The sequence below is a fragment of the Pungitius pungitius genome, chromosome 10 (genome assembly GCF_949316345.1).
Source record: "Pungitius pungitius chromosome 10, fPunPun2.1, whole genome shotgun sequence".
NCBI lineage: Eukaryota > Metazoa > Chordata > Actinopteri > Perciformes > Gasterosteidae > Pungitius > Pungitius pungitius.
Genome location: NC_084909.1, coordinates 5,535,043 through 5,558,408, shown reverse-complemented (window position 1 = coordinate 5,558,408; position 23,366 = coordinate 5,535,043). Strand labels below are relative to the sequence as shown.

The window sequence follows — 23,366 nt, the reverse complement described above, 5'->3', positions numbered from 1 at the left end:
TAATCATTGAGTTACTCCATTCAGTCACCAGGTATTGAGTTACCAGGCATTGAGTTACTCCATTGAGTTACTCCATTGAGTTACCAGGTATTGAGTTACCAGGCATTGAGTTACTCCATTGAGTTACCGGGCATTGAGTTACTCCATTGAGTTACCAGGTATTGAGTTACCAGGCATTGAGTTACTCCATTGAGTTACCAGGTATTGAGTTACTCCATTGAGTTACCGGGCATTGAGTTACTCCATTGAGTTACCAGGTATTGAGTTACTCCATTGAGTTACCAGGTATTGAGTTACCAGGCATTGAGTTACTCCATTGAGTTACCAGGCATTGAGTTACTCCATTGAGTTACCAGGTATTGAGTTACTCCATTGAGTTACCGGGCATTGAGTTACTCCATTGAGTTACCAGGTATTGAGTTACTCCATTGAGTTACCAGGTATTGAGTTACTCCATTGAGTTACCGGGCATTGAGTTACTCCATTGAGTTACCAGGTATTGAGTTACTCCATTGAGTTACCGGGCATTGAGTTACTCCATTGAGTTACCAGGCATTGAGTTACTCCATTGAGTTACCAGGTATTGAGTTACTCCATTGAGTTACCAGGTATTGAGTTACTCCATTGAGTTACCAGGCATTGAGTTACTCCATTGAGTTACCAGGTATTGAGTTACTCCATTGAGTTACCAGGTATTTAGTTACTCCATTGAGTTACCAGGTATTGAGTTACTCCATTGAGTTACCAGGTATTGAGTTACTCCATTGAGTTACTCCATTGAGTTACTCCATTGAGTTACCAGGCATTGAGTTACTCCATTGAGTTACCAGGCATTGAGTTACTCCATTGAGTTACCAGGTATTGAGTTACTTCATTAAGTTACCAGGCATTGAGTTACTCCATTGAGGTACCAGGCATTGAGATACTCCATTGAGTTACCAGGCATTGAGTTACTCCATTGAGTTACCAGGCATTGAGTTACTCCATTGAGTTACCAGGCATTGAGTTACTCCATTGAGTTACCAGGCATTGAGTTACTCCATTGAGTTACCAGGCATTGAGTTACTCCATTGAGTTACCAGGTATTGAGTTACTTCATTAAGTTACCAGGCATTGAGTTACTCCATTGAGGTACCAGGCATTGAGATACTCCATTGAGTTACCAGGCATTGAGTTACTCCATTGAGTTACCAGGTATTGAGTTACTTCATTAAGTTACCAGGCATTGAGTTACTCCATTGAGGTACCAGGCATTGAGATACTCCATTGAGTTACCAGGCATTGAGTTACTCCATTGAGGTACCAGGCATTGAGATACTCCATTGAGTTACCAGGCATTGAGTTACTCCATTGAGTTACCAGGCATTGAGTTACTCCATTGAGGTACCAGGCATTGAGATACTCCATTGAGTTACCAGGCATTGAGTTACTCCATTGAGTTACCAGGCATTGAGTTACTCCATTGAGTTACCAGGCATTGAGTTACTCCATTGAGTTACCAGGCATTGAGATACTCCATTGAGTTACCATGTATTGAGTTACTCCATTGAGTTACCAGGTATTGAGTTACTCCATTGAGTTACCGGGCGGAGAGGAATGAGGATTAAGCTCAGGGTTCCACAGCAGCTACGAGTTAAAGAAGAAAAGAGACAAATTAAACAAGAGAGAATTGTTTTTCTCCACCCTAATGAGGATTCATCTTGTGAGATGGATGAGTCAGCGTGAAAACACAAATCCATACTTGCAATAATGAGATCATTTTTTAGGAATTGGGTGTTCACTCCTGGAGTGAAAAAAAGTCAAGGTTACAAAAAAATTTCACTGAGGAATTCCCCCCTTTTTCTTCCTAATGAAATAAAATGGTTGGATATGAAGATGTATTGTGTCTGTGTGTCAGAATAAGGTCTGTGAGGCTGTTCCAGTCACCGTGTTGGAAAGATTGCACGGGTATGATCACTTTTTTTGGGGGCGAGGCTTTTGAGATCCGTGTCCATGAACATACACTGGATTGGAGAGGTGTCAAAGTAGATTAAATCAACTTACTTGCACTGGATGTCGAATCAGAGTGAACCTGGCTGGTAGACATAGAATGGGTTATCCCGATAGCTTAATGGTGAATACCTTTTTAACATAGTTTTAGTATAACCCGAGGTATTGGAAATGTTGTCATAAGAAAAACACGGGGGGGATTCTTGGGACTTTTCACACACCTGTTATGGTGGGATGATTACACCTTGACAGCATGATTCATTAAAATGCGGTTTGATGACAGCACATTTCCTGCATCGCTAACCCCCACCATCGACTTTCAGCAGATGTTTGATGGGTCAGACTGAAAGGTTTCGGGTGTTCAGAACTTTGACGCGTTAACTAATCAAATAATGTGCCCTTGAGGAGGGCCAATAGTCTGAAATGTATGTGTCCAACAGGATTAGTTTAATAACAAAATAAGAGAGGATACTGATGTGAATGATATACAAAGAGAATGACGCATCCATACTTTGCATTTAACTTTTCTTTTTACAGAGATCATACAGAATTGAGTCGCCCAGTGTGAGATTTATGATACGATGGAACTTTTTCCGACCCTTTGCTTTGAAGATCACAACAAATGTGTCGCCGACTGCAGACAAGATTGTTTGGCAATTGGTTCCTCTCTGAACACAAAGACGGAAAAAAAAGCTTTAGAAAAATCCCAGAAGGCCACAGCAGCGTTCACAAGTCACTTCTGAAGCATGCACTCGATTCTGTTTTTGTAATTTCATGCTCTTGGTGCCAGAAATGGAACGAGGACATCCATTCAAACTCAAATAATGATGAAATCAACAAACCAAAACAATTGGTGTTTGTTGGTCATTCATGCAAACCCCTTGAGTGTTCGATGCTGTGCTCTCGTGTTTGACCTCTGTGAAAGTTACATTTGGTTAAGAAAAGGCAGACCTGGGCTCATGTAAACCTCGTCTGAACTTTTGAAAATCTCAAAATGTAATGGTTGATTATTACGCAGGAATGTTTTCCACACTTATTAACTATTTTCGGTGTACCTTCCAAATGATTGGGCTACTTTAACTACTAGCTTGATTACTCTTCATTGCTTTTTAATGGAAGCATAAATGCAGGATGATACTATTTTAATTATCTGTTTTTAAGTTAAGTTAAATGAGATTGACACATAGGAGAGGGAGTCATATAGAGCTAAGAGCTAAAACCAGACAGCTTTTGTTGTGTGGGTGTATGATTGGCTGCTTTGCTCATCATTGGTGGTTGCTATGGCTACCTATAATATACAAATATCAAACTAATGAAAATGTCCCTTCATCTGTTGGGTAAGCTTAAGCGAAGAGAAAATGGCAAGTATGATGCGGCACATTATGTGGATCTGCTCCATCAGCGCGTTTTTGAAAGCATTTCTGTTCGATTAAGAAGGGAATTAAGGCCAAACAGAGATAGCTGGAGGGGAACATCTGCCAGCAGGAGATTGGAGAGGAAAATGTTCAGAGGGAACTTCTAGTGCTGCTCACTGACTTCCTTGGAACAATGGTGTGACATTTTCCCTTTGCTGATAAAAACCTTTCCTCTCTCATGGGAACACAGTCGTGTTGCCAAAGAGTTTGTGTGTTTTTGCATTTTAAGTGCATAAGGCAGTCTATCACTCTGTGATAATTACCTAGTTCGATCCTCTACTTAAGCATGAACTGCTGGCGCTTTCTTTGAAACTGAAACCCAGCACGATAACATGTTTGATGCTGGATTCAATGCTACGTGTTTCTCTTGCAGTCAGCGTTCAGAGGGGAATTTTGACAAAAATTGCCCCGCAGCGCAGTTGAATTTTTTTTCTGCCTTGTATTTTTCTAAAGTATATTTAAACTATGCAACACGTTTCATGTGGTTGTTCAGTCTCTTATCAGTGGACATTTTCAAACTTGACACCCTTATCCGAACACAACAGGAAACCCATTCACAGACAACACGTGCAAACAGTATGCAAAATGTAAAAAAAAAAAAAAAGATAGCATCTGTATGTGTTCATGGCTGTCCCATAAACGCTTGATAACAACCAGCTTTGAAGGAATACATCTGGAAGCTTAAATTCAGTTGAATAGGAGTTGCATGTGAGTCATTGCTTCTGCAACACAATGTGGGTGTTGCGCAAGTTTGTCGGTTGATTCAACCTGCAAACCCCAATTGAGCCTCTGAATCGTGTGGACTGAAGGAGAGAAGGGGCACACACGGCTGGCAGCATGAGCACTAAAAGCCACGGTGTAATAAGGACAGCACAATGACATACTCTGTTTCATAGCCTTCTTGCATACCGATCAGTTGAGCACAAACATCGAAATGAACAAATCCAACATGTTTGGGGACGATATGTTCCCACCCCCCCCCCCTCCCCCCACACCAAAAAAATGATCAAATTCATCCGAATTGGAGTAGACTGTCGATTTTGCAAAGTAGAGAGAAAATATTCCTCCGTTTACTGGTCTAAGTCTGCAAACAGATATGAATTAATTCATTTGTTTTGAAATCCAATTAAAATGCTAGAAAATCTGGCAATCAAGTAGTTCACCCTCCGACGAATAGAAGATACGGGATGCTCGGAATATAAATATGGTCGAAAACGGCACCAACTTAAACTTGTCTCATCAGTGAAACACTCGGTATGTAAAACTTCTTCTTCTTCTTTCTGAAATTCTTCCATGGCCATTGTGTCCACTCATTATCGATATGCTGTCCTTCGACTACGGCTATGGGCCTTGGATGCACATTTCCAGCAGCATTAATCAGCGTACAATGGCTTATTGTCTAAGCTTTTGGAAATCTAAAATTTGGATTGAATGGAGCAATTTTTTTTTATTTTTAACAAGGCAAATACAGACAGTGTTCATCAGATCAGGATATTAAGGAGCTCAGAGTTGCCGGAAATAGACTGAGGCTTTCAAACCAACAGCTAAATGAGCTCTAACGCAGCTCTATTTTGTCCTTTACAGAGATTCGTGTATCCATCTCAACCTTGGAACTCCAGGGGCCAGCGCTCCATTAGCTTCTGGACACTCAGCCTCACTTTAGTTGTGACCTTCCTCTGTCCTCCCTGCAGCTGCTCCCGATGCCAGCGAGCGGACTCAGACAGGATGGACCCCCTGTCGGGAACAGTTGCTGCCCTTCCGCCAAAGGATCTACTTCACGTCCTCCAATCGCTGCAAAGATAAGATGTGAAATTAAATCTTTGATCTTGATTGTTTTTCTTTCGTGAGGCAGGTCAAAAATGAAGGGAGGGATAAAAAAGGGAATAATCATCTCCGGGCTGTTTCTTTGCTGAATGATCAGCCTGTTGGTGTGCGCTACTTTCAGTGGTTATAGTGAATGCAAACTGCAACATTTGCAGTGCAGATGCAGAGGGGGCAAGTAACCGTCACGTATTCTGTAAAACACAACCAGACGGCCCGTTCTGTCTCCTCGGTCACAACGGGATTGTGTGCCGGCCAAATGCAGCTTGGCGCACACATGTGCAGCCAGACAGGGCCAAGGAGGTTTAGCCACGTGCCTCGTTGCTGAGGAAAATCTCCAAAGCTTTTCTTAACAAGAGAAGTGTTTATTATCAAGGAGGGGCATGATTATTGTGAAAACGGATTGGGAGTAAACTTGGTTTAAAACACAAATGTATAAACGCAATGACTTGAATTCAATCGTTTCCAACACTTTAGGGCAAATAAGCATACTGTCGTATCCTCAAAACGGCCTTCTCAGATTGTTATACGCCACTTGCAATCTGTGCCAGATTTCAATAGTAGTCATTTCCTGCATAATTGCACACTTATGTGGGCACTTCTGGCAATTCCAGTAGTATAAAATGTTTACCCAATGTTAAATGTTATTGTTATCGTCTTTATTCGTGTAGAGCAGGGTTATTGTTGATAAAAGAAAAGGTAACTCACTAGTGACGGCCATAGAAGACAAGAGTAAAAGATCTTTACGTAGAAAGCAATCATCCATAACACATGGAATCCCCAACATCCCTATCATAGCGCCTACTAAGAAAGAAACTGAATCAATAGCTTTAAAGTGTGCAATGAGTCATTAAAACCCACTGCGTACACACATTGCACACGATTACAATTTGGGAAGCAAAAGGAAATTGAAAAACATTTCCTGGTGTCATACTTCCCTCCTGTGGCCATTTCAGGTAATTGTTTCAATGTTTTATGACTTGACGCCAGAAGAACGTTTGCAAGTGCCTTCATTATTTCAAGTGTTTGATTGTAAAAATGTGGTTTTACGTGAGTAAACATTGGCTTGAACATTTCTATTTTAGATTCTATGTGAAAAGGTCAAATTCTTTTGTTCCCATTCACCAGAAAACACAGTTGTTATAGGAATTCAATATGCACCTAATTACCTTTACATCCTTTCCTACATTGTTGATTATATTTGTTACTTGTGACTGTGGACGATTTGAGATCAGCTTAAATGATATGGGTAATTACATGGCAATGGGCAAAAAGATTACAAAAACTAACCCTGAAGGGAGGAGATGGCCTCACTGAATTCCAAAGTATATTAGACAAATTGGTACATAACATGTATGTCCTGGCCTCCACCACTTTGCAATCACTTATCCCATTATGTTACAATAAGATTGTCTCATGCCCTACCACAGAAATAAACTTCATGCAGCCAACTTTACACATGTAGACTTTGTGTCAAAACTTTGGAAGATATACAGAATCTCAAATGCTAATTCTGCAGCATTTCTACAAGTAGTTTATAATTGGATTTGATAATAAAACTAAATGTTAAAATAAGCCATGGTACTTTATATGGTACACATTTAAAGCAATATGACAATATAGGCAAAATTGATATAGTTACATTCAGCTTAAGAACATTCATGGTTTCAAATGAATACCTTTCAAGTCTAAATATGACATTATGTCAGGTGAAAATAGAAGATTTTCATGATTGTATTTCAAATAATCTCTGCGTTTATGGCGGCAACTCAAACTTCAATTATTCACAAGAAAGTATAATTTACGTAATGATAACACACATCAATATGAATATATAAACACTTACACATGCTCCTGAAAAAACCCCACATTACCTCCTACTGCATATACTGACAAACAGCGGCATTTCGGCAGCTGCTGCTGTGGCAGGAGACCGACCACATTGTTTACCACAGTCACAAGGTGCGTCAAACCAACGTCTCGGGCAGAGCGTCTGCATTTTCTTTTGACAGTATATTCCATATATGCCACCTCTCTGTCTGCCAGTTCGGCGTACCAGGGCGCTTCTGTGGTCCAGGCCCCGAGGCGTCTGCGCTAACTACAGCCTGGGGGACGGGGCTTCGCTGGTGCCGCTGCGGGGTTTGGGTGTCGCTCTGATAAGAGAAGAGGGAGGGCGTGGACTGAGACATGTGCGTCTCCCTCAGCTGTCCCGAGCAGCGAGGTCGAGACGCGCCGTCCGCTCTGACCTTAATTGATGCACACGCCGGCGGCCTTGTCTTTTCCGCTCGGCTGTCCGAGCTGAGGACCGCCGATTGGCTGCTCAACCCCTGAGGTAATGATGTGGGTTGTCTCTGTCCTCTCTGGTTGTGAGGACCACTGCTGCTGCGAGTCACTGGGGGGTGTGGCCTGATTCCCATTACGCCCACTGGGGTCTGTGATTGTCTGACAGGCAGCTTGTTGTTACCTTGGTGACCGCTCAGCCCCTCTGAAGATCCATCCGACTCGCATTCCGACACGTCTCCGAGGGAGCCTGAGGGAAACCATTCATTAACATCCAGCATCCTTTACATAGTTAGCAACCATCTGCACCAACATGTACAAAATATTTGAATACCAGTAACGTGATGGCCGGTAAAGTCCTTGCTGAATAGTTCATGCCAGGTGTCCCAGAAATCGTCAGTTGAGGCCTCTGATATTAACAGAAAATGGTCACAATAGCGGTTTCAATCATTTGCTTTCTACTATACATCTAATCATTAAATTCTTCTTTTTTCGGAGCCCAGCTATTTTGAATGTACATTTTACGTCTGCGTTGTTTTTTTGCATGTGTCACACATCCACCACATTTACATAAGTGATAACTTTATATCACATATACTGTATATATATATTAGCAAGAAACGCTATTTTTCCGCAACATTAAGCAATCCTAAGCAATAAAGTACATTTTGCAAAAATTGTGGTTCACCTTTATCCGTAGAAAGTGTAGGAGAAGTGCTGCCGGATCCGTCTTTACTACAGCTGCTGAGTTTGTACTGCCCAGAAAGTCTGGGGTGCCTTTCGGAGAGACTGCTATCTTCAGGGTATTTACACAGCAGTCGATCGGACAGGACAGGAGAGTTGTTATCGTACGGAGACACCTCTCCACTAGATGCTTCGATGGAGTCATTGGATACGCATCTCTCAGTCGGGGAGAAGGGATCCCCTGCACTGAGGAGGCCCGGCTCACTGCGGAAACGGGGGGGAACGCGCAATGTCATCATCACCCCAAGCATCATCTCAATGATTTGGAGGCTCGGAGGGGAGAGAGGCACAGACCACAAAAAAAAACAACAACAACAACGCAAAGAGCACAAAACACTCACGAGTCCTGAGAGGCCTTCTTTCGCAGCAAGTAATCCACGACATCGGGATCGGTTTCTTGCACACTCATGAGCACCTCGTTCTGAATGTCAGCAGGAACCTAGGAGAGTCCTACATTTTAAAAACTGGAATATTCATCGGACGCGTTTCACTGTTATAAACCGCTCTATTGAACCCAAAAAAGATGATTGACTATTTATCATGAGTGTACACAACGCTGAATGTTGTAATCTGTACTAGATACACATGAAAGCATTATTGTATCACAGCAGATTTAAAAAAAAAAAAATGAAGTTGAAGAGACATCATGTTTGTATTGTATGAAGTAAAAAACAATGAAGGCGGAACTAACGACCCAGAGCAAATGTGTGTTGGGCTTTTTTTTTGTCCTTTGGCGCCGTTAAAAGATCATTTTCAGACTCTTCAACTAAGTACATCGGAAATGAATTTTCTGGTAAAAAGCAGACACGATAACGCCGATGAAGATCTCGTCCCTGTCTATGAAACCAAACAGGAGGCCGGAAAGCCAGTTATTGCCTTATTCAGTGAGGCATCTTATTTCCCACGCACTAAGAAGAAAATCCACTAAACCTCCTTCCATGCGGCTCGGTGTGTTTCACTCCGCTCTGTTTTACAGAAGGCCATAAGAGCGCAGAAAGCTGATGTTTACATTTACTTAAGCTCTGACAAATGCCTGGAGAACATTTGATTAGGCCCAGGGCTGTCTTGAGCTCTTTTCGGATTTTGTTTTGCAGTAAGGATGGCTCACCATAAAAAGCTTATCACATGTGTTGATCATCCGTTGGACCACGCTGATGACGGCTGAGCTCTCCTCCGCGCGGGCAAAGCTCTGGACGGCAAACTCTTTGTCGGAGTTTTTTTGCATGTGCAAGAGGTTGGGTCCAAAGATGGTTGCCAGATTGAGTGATGTCATCTTGTTTCCTGTGATCTAAACAAAACGGAGGGCAGAAGTGATTTGTATGAACAGTCACACATGACAAACAAGTGTGACATACGTGTTTTGTTATGATGGAAGTCACATGTTTCAGGAAAGAAAGTATTCCAGCATCTCTTCTACATACTGCTTTGATTAAAATATCTTCAATTTGTACCCTGATTTTTCATGTTGAAACAAAACTAATACAAATAAATATCTCACATACTGTATATTTGACCCCTGACATATTCAAAATGTATTTTCTGTGAAGCTTTATCTTCTTCCAATCTGCACATGTGCCAAACCTTTTACACAGAGTACTTCAATCATGGATTCAAGGGTCTTTCGACCCTCATCGTCATCCTTGAAATGTTGGGTATGTGCACATAAAAACAGGCCCTGCCACCACCAATGAGGCTGGCTCTTCTTTTGTTCATAGAGACCAGGCAGACCACTGGTTCTCTGTGACAGCATGTATGCTCGAGGGAGCGATGCCAAGAACAAGCTGGTTTTAGATCCGTGGGAGAAAATTCAACGCCACTGTGAAGTTTAGTATTAAAAAGAAACAAATTAATATGACTCATGGCAGCAGGGAATTGGGTTTTTTTTCCTGTTGGTACAAATATTGTAATTAGCTTTTTAAACGAGCGGTTGCACATAACTTACACTACTACAATTTTGGGGAGAGTGATGATGGAACAGTGAAATGTATGTAGAAGCACAGCTGCAGTGTTGTTTTTTGTTAGTTGTGCTTCATTCAAGCATAACGCGCCGCGCTTTGGCACCAATGTCCTTTAAATGAGAGGCTGCAGGAGTCTGTGTTACTGAATTCAGAAACATTCCAATCCTCTTGTGTCTTGAGTACGTAAAATACATTAACAAAAAAAAAAAAAACCCTAAGAAACGAACCATTAAACCGGGTTTGAGCAATTTCCTTACCCTCTCTCCGTCCTTTGTGAAGGTGTCGTCAGCGTGCGCGGCCACTGTGGACAACAGGCAGAGGAGGCGCTGCAGCGTGTCGCTGTTACAGGGGGGAAGCAGAAATATGAGGAGCTGGATGGCGCTGTCTTGGTCCGAATCCTCCAGCACTGCAGAGAAGAAAAAAAAAACATTGATGAAAAAGAACAGCCACACAACTGGGACCTCTACCACACTGCTGTTATTTGGGGGGCGGGGGGGGGGGGGGGGGGGAGCTTGTGCGCACACGTGTGCTCCTCACACATTGTGTTGATGAATGCCGTGTAGAGTTCTCTTGTTAGCAGCGGGTCAGGCATGTCTCTGAGGAACTCTTTAAGCAACGCAGCTACATCGTGGACGCTTTGATCCTCATCCAAATGCACCTCCCAGCCCCTGTCAAAATCCTTGCGGAGCTGGAGGAAACAGTTGGACAATCATTACGGAAACACTCTTGCCCATAGTTGACACATTTTGATCTAAATCAATTGTATTGCCATCATTGTATTGCCATCATTGTATTGCCATCATTGTACCTGTCGCGCCCTCTTCTTGGAACTTCCAACCCGGAAGATTCCAACCGTCTGCAGGCCTGTGGGCAAAGATGACGACAATCACCTTGTGCCAATAATGTGCATTACATACTTCTTCTATGATTTCTTCCAGAGGCAGTAGCTATTTTCTACATCATGCACTACGCAACGTTGTGTTAACGTTCAACTTCTGAATAATGTGTACCGTATTTTTCCAGGTGCCGGCAGCACAGATCCACCACCCTGGGCACCTGCCTGTAAATGGGGTTAAGGCTGAGCTTTTTGTCACGTCGCTTCTCCCTGCTGCCGGCCGCCTCCGCCGGCAGAGAGAGCTGAAGGGCCTCCAGGAGCCGAGACTGGTTATCGTCGAGGTCAGTGATGCAGTCCACGGATACTCCACCCTGTCGAGCAGATGGGCGACAACCGTACACTTTTTAATGGGCGATACAAGTGTAGTGCCACCCCAAAAAAAAAAGTCACAAATCCCCTGACAAATGTGACAGATTCGCCGGCTTTGCGGGGGGCGGAGGACGCCTTACCCGCCTGCGCGTCCGCGGGGCGGCTGCGTCGAGCGCGGGGGACTCGCCGGGGGTCTCCGAAGTGGAGCTGAGGGACGAGCTGCTGCTGGAGAGCTCCTTGTTGCCCCTTCGGAAGCTGTAGTTGAAGTTGAGGAAGGACAGCATCAGCTCGCCGTGCTCCTCCCGCGGGGGATCCTGCCGCTGCTTGTGTGTGCGGTCGTTGGATATGACCTGCGACAGAGGTATGCCGAACGCCCGGGGCACCGTCTCTGTGCGAGGGGAAAAGGGCAGACTTAAAGTTCATCTTGTTGGCTCCGAGTCCACTGGGAGATGTTGAGTCAGATAAAAGACGTGTCAGTCATGTTGTTATATATGTTAACCTTTGGAGCTCGGGTTTTCTGCCCAAAGCACAAGTAACTTATCTTATCATTCTTTACATTCAAACTTTTGCCTTTTTAAGTGCTGCCGTGTATTATGTTTGATTGTCGCCACATTCGAGGGGTGGAAATCCAATAGAAATGTTTGAGCAACAACTACCTCGATGCTCGTCAAAATGAATATGAAAGTAAGAAGAAAAAAAAAGCCTGCAGTCTGCAGTCCACGCTCAGTATTCAGAGTCGCAGAGCGCATACCTTCTGAAGTGCCTCTGTAAACAGAAGGGGGCGAGGAGGAAAGAGGGGGCCGGCCCTGCTGGAGGACGGGCTGTAATGAATGAGCGAGCCACTTAAGATTGTTTTTGTTATTTCCCTCGACTGCCCCGGCTGACAGAAAACATCCCTTTGCTGCCAGATTGTTGCGGCGGGGCGGGGCGGGGCGGTGCGGGGGCGGAAGATCACAGCTCCCCGTGAGACTTCTCTACCGTACTGTAGATTCGGATCACATGTCCGCTCCAGTGAGTCAATACCGCTCCAGCTAAAGGGATCAGAGAGTGCGTCGTCTTGGGGGGGGGGGCTAGGCCTTCTAGATTAGAAACTGGAGGGTAATAAACTGACAGGACTCACTTGTTCTCCCACAGACCTAAAAACAGCTGTTTATGTTCACTGGTTTGGAAAGACTAACAATAATATAACTAAGTGTGCGTTTGATATTCTTATCTAAATGCCATTTGCAATGGGGAGCACTGCGGTTCCCTTACAGTATGGAGTGTATGCTTTATATCCCACAATACCTTTGTCCTTACTCCTCTCTTTAGATAATGAATCTAACTTCCGCCTCAGTAACTTCTTGTGCTTGTAGCCATCTGAAAAGTAAAAAAAAAAAAAAAAAAAGAAGAAGAAAATACACTAAAGTTAATATGCTCCAGCTCGCTACACTTGACATGACATCCTGAATGTATAACCCTTACAGACGTACGCCACTTTAGCACCACTTTAGCATATACAATGATGTCATACATTTCAAAAACACGATTTGTTTTGACGTTGTAGTTTGTGTTATGTGTGAACAACGTGTAGAATATAACACAACCAGAGGGACTATATCGTGAATAAATAGCCTAGTTTAAAAAAAAAAAAAAACATTGGTCCGCAATTGCATACGTCATTAGCTGCAGGAATGCTTTGCGGCATATAGGGAGCACAAAAAGGAAACACATCTTCTCATGTGAAACAAACAGAGAGAAAAACACTTTCTGTCATTGATCTAGTCTGCATGTGCTACAGCAGACATGTGGCTCTTGACAGAACAGCAGCTGGATGAATAGGGATTGGGGACTATGGGTGTGATCGTGTTTGAAATACATTTAGGGATTGTGATCTGGCAGCCCGGGTCCCCATTGCGGAGCAATCGTCTGAAGGCCACGTCCTGGAGACGGACCCTCTCCAACTCCGAGAGGCTTTGCAGAGGGACGGGCCTCAGGCCAACGTTACGTCCTGATACGCTGTTCCAGGTGAAGTCACCCTGAGGAGACACAAACGCACACGTCAGATACGTGTACCATAGCTGTCACCTCCCACACTCATCCTTTATCCTTTTGTACGAACTGACAAAGTGACAAAAACCGACAAAAAGGTTTGAATGATATGAACTGCTTGATGTTAGCGTGCAGCACTGTGCGGTACTTTTTGAGTAACGTATTCGGACTCTTCATTTTCTGATCGTAGAAGCTAAGGACTGTCGAGTTGTCGAGGCTGGTAAACCCTCTCATGCATGTTCTATCAGAGCAAGGAGCAAGTGCACAGTTGATGTAAATGATCCTATTTTACAAGTAGCAAGCACATTGCTTATTAATAATGCAAACGTTATATCACACGCTCCTGAATGTTAAATGCCTCATCTGAATTATGTGCCTGCACCGCTCAATAAAGTGCATCAAACTGCTCGTGGTATCCACCAAATTAAAGGATCATTTGTTGTCAATGTAAATTTTAAAACATTTTCATGAAAATAAACCCACTTTCTTAGTAAACATTGCGAGGACATGGTGAAGATCCAGTACTGTGGTAATGAGGGTACCAATAATCTGGTCGGAAAGCCTCAACCTTTGAGCATCTCAATGCTGGAGATTACAGCGCTTTGATCCAGCACGGTCAAGCCAATCATATGAGCCATGTTCCAAAGAGGCTTAGTAACTCATTATCGGGATAAGGCTTACACTGAATTGGCTCATGCACATTAAATGAGAATTGGGGCCGTGCGACAGTAGCGTCCCCTTTTTTTCTAGCGCCAATACAGTAGGGCAGAGTACAGAAAACGTGGTAAGACGTTTAGTCGGCCTGAAGCGTTCTGTACAAAGACAGAGGCCACTGGCCTGCAGCATTGCTGCATTTGGGAACCAAGTGGCGAATAATCAGCAATTGATGTTTTTTTATTATGGGAGAATAGCGCCTTAACTGCAAAAAGACTTAAGATTTAGTGAAGGGCACATACTGTAATAGCAACTAAAAGAAAATGGGTGTTTGTGTAAAAGATATAACTCAGCAGATATTTCTGTTTGTACTGTCATAATATACATTACGTTTACATTTCAGTTCCATTACTCATTTCACATAAACTGTAACATAGTTCCTAAAGTTTCTGGTCCAACAATCGGAAACCTCATACTGAGGTCCCAGTAACATACTGTGGCAAAACAAAGTTGTAAATTGTTCCCATTTTACAAGCTGGAAGAATTTGTTTTATCTCACAAGTGACCTTTGAAATTAAATAGGAACACAAGACAATATCCTCTAAAGCTAAAGACACGGCGCCTTTATCAGGAAGGGAGGTTAGTGTGTCACTCAGCGATCTTTGAGTTTAACTGGGGTTTTCCTGTCAGGTTGCCATGGTGATCCAACACTGATCCAGATTCATGTTGTATGGATAAACTCTTCCTGAGCAGGTTAACTGTAAAGGATCAGATTAACAACCGCAAACAGACAGGCACTGCCAAATTGTAAAAAATAACAAAATATGTAACAAATCGTAATTTTTTAAATGCATATTAAAAAGGGACAAACATTTTATTGGTCGTGCTGCTTTTTAATTGGGCAAAGACCATATTTTGCATCCTCTCTGGTCTGGGTATGAAAGCAGTCCAAGGTGAACTTTTGCTTAAAATGTCTATCACAAATTCAAAAATGGTGAATTCATCATTAGACTAAAGAACAAAACAAAACTCACCCTATACTTACGACGTGTCTAATAACCCCTGCACTAATGTTTGTTCTAACTTTTAATATTTGGAAACGATTTATGCTTCGACTGCTTTGTATTAAGGATTTTAATTAACTCAAATAATAGAATAGAAATCTACCCAAGCCGGGAGATTGGACACTGGTTGGTATAAGGCACGCACACACAGGATGAAACTGTCACAATTCTTTTATTCTAACTGTCCTAATTGATTTCTCTCTGGTTTTACCTCATCACAGGATGCAAATGAAGGCACCTTTTACAACCAAGAATACAAAGAAGTAACACAGACGGTTTTTACTGTGAGTCAATCTTTGTGTTGCAAATCTCTGCCACACTGCCATATTATCACGTTTGCAATTATCTACTCATGTTCAGACATTCCTCTCGCGTGACTCTCTGGGAGTGGAAACCTTTCCCCTTTCTGGTGACGAGTGCGCTGGGTTCCCACAGTTCACCTCTGTCGAGAAAGTGACATTCTCAAACCTTCTACTGTGCTTTTTTTTTTTTTTTTTTGCGAAACGTCATACATTAGTCGCCCAGTCCTTCCCAGACACTGCTCCACGGCCAAAAGGTGAGTCACAGGAGATTTTTTATAAGGGTGGCCTAATCATTTAGCAGAGTTCCTTCCATTTTCTTTCATGTCCGCGGCACACCTACAGTGTGTGCTGCACAATCTGATTAAACCATAATCATCGGTTCAAGTTCATCCTTTCCAGGCGTTGAGTCCATGTTACTTTGGTACAATATTAAATCTCATTCATCCACTATTTCTTTTCACCATGATTGTCAGAACATGCATGAGTAAAAAATCATATTTCTATATATTAATCATAAATGATATATATATATATATACATTTTATTTTAAGCTGTGGATGGCTTTTAAAAAAAACCTTTAATAGGATTTCTATATCTGTTACAGTGGGAGAAGGAAGCTCTTCCTCGTTGTTACACAAACAGTCACTGATTACGTTATTTTCTTATCGCAGTGAGCTGAAGATCACAATGCTCGGTGATAAAGTCAGTGCTTTCTAACCCTAATATGATTTGTATTCAACATTCATCCTTACAGAATAACAGAGAGAGCATTAAAGTCAACATACCTGAAATCTATCAACTCCTAATTTATCTTCAAATAACTGCGTGCACTCTGCTGTGCACGCAGTTATTTGGTCGTGCGCTAACTTTAAACCTCGTTGTAACACAATGCTTTCGAAGAGTGCCAACTGGAACACAATGAGAGGAACCGTGCAGTGTAGTTCATACGATACAGACAGATGGAGAACTTCGATTATGCTCAAGTGGATCCAGTGAGGTGATGAATATTCCTCAGTACTCAGGAAGCCACGCAGCAGAGGCACAGTGCAGACTTTTGGATATGTCTGACCCACTTTTATTTATAAACTTTTTATATACTTTTTTTCTCCCTCCACAGTGATATACGGCATTTACAAACAGAACAATGATATTGAGGCGTCCTTGAGTCCACAGAGTAACTCAAATCAACTCATAAATGTGCTGTAATCCGAGGTATATTGGAACATTTTTTTAACTCTGCTTTCAAGATAACGTCAACGACAACGAAACAATTGGTTATGACACACACTGCGTATGAGGAGTGGGGAGAAGGACTGAGGATGGAGAATAGTGTGCTGAGCTGCTCGGGGAGGGGTTCGATCCAGACACATGAATCACTGTCAAAACAAACACACCAATTCACATCACACTTCAAATGTGAGGAATCAAACCTTTGCTTCCCTCCCTGTCTCCGTTCCTCCACGTTTCTAAACTATTTCTCCATACTCCGGTTTAAACTGACAGCAGCGGGTACTCACGTGACGAGCGACCCATCGCTGGAGAGTTGGATCCCCCATCGCACCAAGGGTCGAGGTGTCTCTCCCCCCTTCCCTAGTCCCCCCCCCCCCCTCCTCCTGCCCTTTAAACTTATCGCACCACCACTTGAACGCGACTTCAGCCTGAACGAAAACACGCCAAACACGCGCCGGCGCGCTCACGCGACTCCGGGAACGTGCGCGCATTCACCGACGAATAGAAGCCTTTTACTTCCGATTAGAGGGTCGGGAGAGGCCGGAAAGGGATGCGGTGTCGCTGCCGGGCACGAGTTAAGATAACCATCGCACTCACGTAACGCGATAGTTCATCGAGCCGAGCGGGAGTAGCGCACAGCTGAGGTTGTGGTGCTTAACTTTGTAAAATGCAGAAGAAAATATATCCTTTAAAAAAAAAAAAAATCCAGTTTCTTTTCAGTACGTTTTAGATTTGCACACTCAGAGCTGAAAGGGGCGCTTCAATTAGAGTCTAACTGATATTTTCTCTGGTCTTTTCAGTAGCAAAGAGAAGCACAGAGAACAAGTCAGACCACCATGAGACGCTAATCCTCCCAATGCCATGCTGGTGGGCATACTAATGCATTGAGGGAAATCTTTCAAAAGGAAAGAGTCGTTTACAAAGATACGGACAGGAAGAACTGGATTAATGTTTTGTCTACTAATTGAAAAGCAAATTGTGGTCGACGGCATGTGTGTTTAATCCCATCTGCGGGTTCGCACAGCTGCTTGCAATAAATTATAGATAATTTAAGCACCCAAGCGTCACGGCTGTCAAAGAGTTTTCTCATGTGCCCCAGATTTTCATTCGAGCTGATTTAATTACATGAAGGATTAATTCATATTTGTTGAGTTTTGTCTGTTCAATAACAGTATCTGGTGAGTTAGGCGTGTACAATATTTTGGATTGGACTTCTCTAAAAAATTGACACAGAGGCCGCTATCTGTAATCTCTAGAATATGAAGCTATTAGCATATTAGTACATATTAATCGTAGGTTATACGTTGAATCGTTTCGTGCTGAGTTGATTGCTGAGCTTCACCATTTGGGAAGGCCAAGGAGCCCTTAAATTGAATGAGGATTTCTCCACCCAACATCGCCTTCCAAATGGTTTGTTTCTGTTGGATTTGCAGCTTCCTGTTTACCATCAACATGCCTAACAACCTCATTCAAGCCACTCAAAGCTTCTCCTGAGACGAATAGAAGAGGAAATTCCAACCAGACAGAGGAAATCAATAGTGTATAGTATCTTAATTTCCAAAACATCAACCAGAGGGAGGAAACTCCCTCTCCTTGTTGAGGAACATCTGCCATTATAGTTCTGGTATTCTGTGTGGTTTTATTCATTAATCTGCTGCCATCACTGAGTATATAATCCATTCATGGTCCACTTGCACAGGTTTTTTCACTTACTTTGCCTAATAAGACTCCTATCAGGACCGGTTGGATGTTAGACTGTGCTTAACTGGCATCTCGTGCTCTGTCTTGTCGCACCAACTGAGGACCCTAAATGGCCGCCAGCCACCAGTGTCACCAATGTCAAAAAGCGCAGTGTTTTTGGCAGACTTCGTCTAGGTTAGGTTTATTTATTTTCTTATTTCCTCGCAAGAGATTGAAGCTGCTTTGTTACAGAGAGAAGTTCTCAGTTTGTTCCATCTCCCCTCGATGGCGTTCAAAGCACAACCTTTCTTTCTCTGGATCATCAAATGATCCCGCCAATATATTTAAGGAACCAATGATGTGACACCTTATTTCAAATGTACATGTAAAGCTAATTTTCATCCTTTATGTGGAATTATCATTCATAATCAAGTAACATGTTGATTAGTTAAGCAAGATTTTTAAACATTCTGAATTTGAAATATGTGGTCAAAAGCCATGGCCAATTAACATGCAAAACGGCATGTAGCAACATGAATGGACATGTCCATTTCATAAGACTAACAATTGTAAGTTAAAGTTTTGCTTTATACATGGTGAGTGAACACATGACTATATATCACGTGCTGTTAAACCTTATTCACTGTCCTATTCCCTTATTTGAACCCCACTGCAAAAGAATAATGAATGGCTCCCTCTAAAGGCCTTATATGTCCCTGCAAATTACTGGCTTTCTTGGACGTACCTGATCAAATGTAGACATATTTCATAGTTGAATATTTCTATTTAGAGTGACTTAGAAAGTAATATCTCTGATGGCTTGTGCTTTTTATTAAATTAACAAATATCACATCACATACCGCCTGGGATTGTTTTTTATAATCACCATTTTCCACGCGCAAGATCTCCTTTGGAAAGAAAATAACATTGAATTGTTAAAGTTAGGTCATTACAAAGGGGAATCTCACAAGTAATTTCTATCCATGTCCCAAATATGTCCAAAACGAAAAACGCAAAATCAGCATAAATGAATCCTATGCACGACTGTAACTCATGTGGATCAGAGAAGGGCTCCACCTGTGATATTAAAACATAACTGACTTGCAGTGGGGCAGTCAGGCCATCTATCCTGACAATGAAAGAGGTCCAAAACAAGATCGGTTCTGTTGTGCAATACACTGGCATGTACACAGGGCATCAATGCAGTTTGCTTGTGAAACACAATCAACTTGAGTGCATATTATACGGAGGCCTGTCTCCTGTTTTTGTAGCTGTCTCAAAACCAAAACAATCCCTAATGATCGAGACTCATTAAACCACATCTGTGTCCTAAACCCATGACAAGTGTTTTATACAATGCACCGCATGCCAACACGTTCTGCCTGGCGTTGAGACACATGCTGGATTCCCAAGAGGACAAAATCATTTTGTCCAGAGCAGGCGGCTTGCTGATGAGGCTGGGAATACCTTTTTGACAAGAAGCATGGATCATAAATTGACATGAAGCAACGATTTACCATCTAAATCAGGCACAAGGTGGATGCTGTGGAGCTGTTGGGTAAAGTCAGCAGGTTAGGTTGCAAACGGGCCGTCTCCTGTGGGAAGAAATATGTGCCAGAGGGACCGTAGCCAGGGATAAGGTCATGCTGCTCTACTGTGAGAAATAAAGAGTGGAAGCCTTCTTCATGTAAACCAGATGTCTCTGCGTTCCATCGCAGCACAAACTACCGAGACCCCGGGTGAGTACAGGGCTAACGGAGCACAACAATGTTCCACCTATGGAAAATACATGGTCCCCTTGTACCGTAGATCAAAAATACCAATCCGACACTGCGTTTTATACAGGGAATAGTGTGTGTTTTTATGCCAAGGTCGAGCTACCATCGGTTATCGCTTTGTGCCAATTGAAATATATGCATCCAAGACATATAATACCTTGAAACGCTATAGGACCAAACATATTACAATAATTTATTTCCATAATTATAGACTAATCTTGGGCCCCGTGGCACCAGGTATATCTTGTACATAACCATGTGTTTTACTCTTTGCTAAGCACAATAACTGGATGGCATTCAAAGAAACTAATCCATTAAGTATTTCCAGAGGCCTGGACAGTCTGTTACAAGACAAATACAAGTACATCTCAATATGGGGGAATCTTGCAAAGCTGTTATTGGGTGGTGGTGCATCAGCGTTTTGTGCAAAGGGAGAAACATTGTCGGGCTGACTTTAATAATGTTAAGTGTATCTTAGTTTGGTCCCGGAATGAACTGCTGGTGAGCTATTTGAATACCCAGAAAATGTGACTTTCATTATGGCCTTGGGGTGAGGTTCGCTTAGAGTGCAAGGCACTGCCTCACTGTCGGTATAAGCTGACAGCCTGATCATGTGAGTCCCCAGGAAGGATCTCACACCTCGCACCTCAGCTTAAGGCTGGAGTTCTTCTCACTAGCATGCTGGAGCTATAGCAATACCGAAGTAAAGATCTACTCTCTACAAGTACCCTGTATGAAATGAGTAGTAAAATGTTGCCACTATATGTCAAACTTTCAATAGTGAAGGCTAACTTTTACCATTTGATCAATGCTTCTTAAAAAAAACAGGCTTTAATGCAGCTCTCTGTGCATGATGGTGCACACAAGCACTCCCCAAAGTTATACATCACATTAAATATCTTCTGACACAGATCTGCCTCCAACATTAATCACCTTCTTTGAACAGATTTGGTATTTTGGTACACTGATATTATATGTCATTACATGGCCTTTTGCTGTGTGTACCATGGGCTTAAAGCTTCACTGCACAGGACATCTATAAATCCACACAGCACCTTCCAGACTTTTAAAATGTATTCATTTCCCAGTACCCCACCTTAAAGTTTCTATCATGATGTGAGAAAATAAGCTTTTTTTTGTTGAGTCAGGCCAATTGTGACAACTTTTTCCAGACACACCTCTTTCAACTCCAGCAAGTTGGCACAAGCAAAGGCTTCAAGCTGACATGATTTCATCAAAAGGAATGAGTCATTTTGTGTTAACTGTCTACACATAAAGAAAAGTTGTTTGTCAGATACTTGTCATGGAGTTTTGCAATAGTGTGTGCAACAACCCTAACAATTGTCCAATTGTAAAAAAAAAAGTCCTTAGCTACATCATCCTCAGGGAATTCCAGTCACTTCCGGAATCTGCATGCGTTGAGCTCAAGTTCGACCACCTTGTACGTTTTGCAGATGCCAAAAACAGCGTTTAAAAAAGTGACGTCAGTCACCTTGAGGCCCATTTTTAGACAATTCCTTCATGAATGCATTATCCGCATCATTCATCTAAAGTCCTTCTTTTTTTAACGCCAACAACGCGCGCATAACCCCAATCACCACTGACGTCACACATGCGCTCCACGCATCCAGCAGCTGGAATCACCTGCACCGTGAAGCCGCCGGGCCGCCTCGAGCCCACCGGGCCACCGACCTTTAACGATGTCCCCTCCGCGTCGGTCCCGTAATGTCTCACCAGCGTCGAGTCCAAACTCCTGGTCTGTCGCAGGCAACGTTTGGAGAGAGTTTTGGGGCTCAGCGAGCACGAGAAAACGCTGCTCAACAAGCCCTGAGCGGACATGTCTCCCGGAGGCTGGTCAACTTGTGACGGGAGAAGTGCGAGAGTGGAAGCAGACGCCTACAAATCTGCGAGTCCGAACGGGTCGAAGGAGCTCCAACGGGTCCCAGCAAGCGCCCCAGCGCCGCGCATTATGAAATCCTCTCCTGGAGTGGAGTCCCTGGAATCCCCCCTCCTCCTCCTCCTCCTCCTCCTCCTCCTCCACCACCTCCCACGTACTCTGACTCAGGACTTCAGTTCAGGATTTTAATAAAGAACATGCCAAATAACAAACCATGAGGCGTACACGTGAGTCCTTCCCTCTGCGAAATAGTAATCTACCCACAGGACACTAATTTAATATAATGGCCGCTTTACAGCATTTGTGTTTTTTTATCAGTGGAAATCTATCCCTTGTGAAGTCAATAGACATCACAAATTAGATTTTTAGAGGAGATAAGATGTCCTTATTATGTTAAACTGTTGGAATAAATGTTAAATATTTAACTGCAAAGTAATAATGTGTGTTTGATACCTTTTTCCCCCCATTGAATCATTACTGAAACTGAATGACTGGCCCTACCAAATGAATAAAAAATCCACCAGCCGCCACTGCTGAAGAGTTATATTACAAAATAAACATATTGTCCTGGGGAACTGTGTATATGATTATGCTGCTTTGGGGAATCTTGTTATTTGCAACACTGATACAAGTGATTATGAGAGGATGTAAATGTAACGCAATTAAATATTTTTTTTTAATCTCTACAAACAATATTAGTCCTGGACTTAATCCGTTCATGTTTAAATGACAAAACATTGTGCATTCCTACGTTATCTTTGTAATCTCAGCCAATCTTCCGAAGTCGATGCACTCAATAAACATTGTATCGCTGTATTTACTCGGCAAAGTGGCGGCACGTGACTCTCCTTCAGAGGCGAGATGCCGATTCCTCTCGTCATTCAGCGCCAATTCCGCCATTTCGCGTCTGCTGTCAATGGAACATCGACATCTACCTGACATTATTGGGACTGAACTTTAAGGTAAGAATACAGCTAACGGAAGCAATATAAAATGCGTTCGCCAGTTAGCCGGTTTACGTTGATGTATTAACTTAAAAGAACTTTAAATATCCGCTAATAATGTGTGGTCATGCTAGCATAGCTCGTGGCACAAGCTAAACGATAGCTGCAAGCTAACGTAACATGCGCAGCCTCAAAAAAAGTAGAGAGGGTTGGGGAGGGTTTCCCCAACCATTATAACAGCGGGCCTGTTATTATATATATATATATATATTTTTTTTTTCTCCAAGCAATTCCACTACAACACGCATATGTCCGTACGCAATCCGTCCCGCCTCCGGGTGACAGTCGTTAGCCGGTCCGCTAGGTTACTTGATT

The 23,366-nt window shown here is 42.7% G+C and overlaps 1 protein-coding gene across 3 annotated transcripts; it reads right to left on the bottom strand.

The window, feature by feature from the left end:
* Positions 1 to 4,397: 4,397 nt before the first annotated feature.
* On the bottom strand, positions 4,398 to 22,125 carry LOC119229109 (rho GTPase-activating protein 6-like). 3 transcript variants are annotated; one of them, XM_037489270.2, is made up of 14 exons: positions 21,795 to 22,125; positions 13,270 to 13,429; positions 12,699 to 12,770; positions 11,552 to 11,799; positions 11,218 to 11,413; positions 11,016 to 11,071; positions 10,745 to 10,895; positions 10,465 to 10,613; positions 9,358 to 9,537; positions 8,591 to 8,688; positions 8,194 to 8,453; positions 7,840 to 7,914; positions 7,690 to 7,755; positions 4,398 to 5,195 (listed from the first exon to the last, which is right to left on the bottom strand). In XM_037489270.2, exons 1-14 carry the CDS (start codon positions 21,987 to 21,989, stop codon positions 5,059 to 5,061), a joined length of 2,043 nt encoding a protein of 680 aa, XP_037345167.2. In that variant the 5' UTR covers positions 21,990 to 22,125; the 3' UTR covers positions 4,398 to 5,058. The 3 variants fall into 3 exon arrangements, with proteins under 3 accessions (XP_037345167.2, XP_037345162.2, XP_037345166.2); XM_037489265.2 differs by lacking the exon at positions 4,398 to 5,195 and having other exon boundaries at positions 5,283 to 7,755; positions 21,795 to 22,124; XM_037489269.2 differs by lacking the exons at positions 4,398 to 5,195; positions 21,795 to 22,125 and adding an exon at positions 16,980 to 17,059 and having other exon boundaries at positions 5,284 to 7,755.
* Positions 22,126 to 23,366: the final 1,241 nt, after the last annotated feature.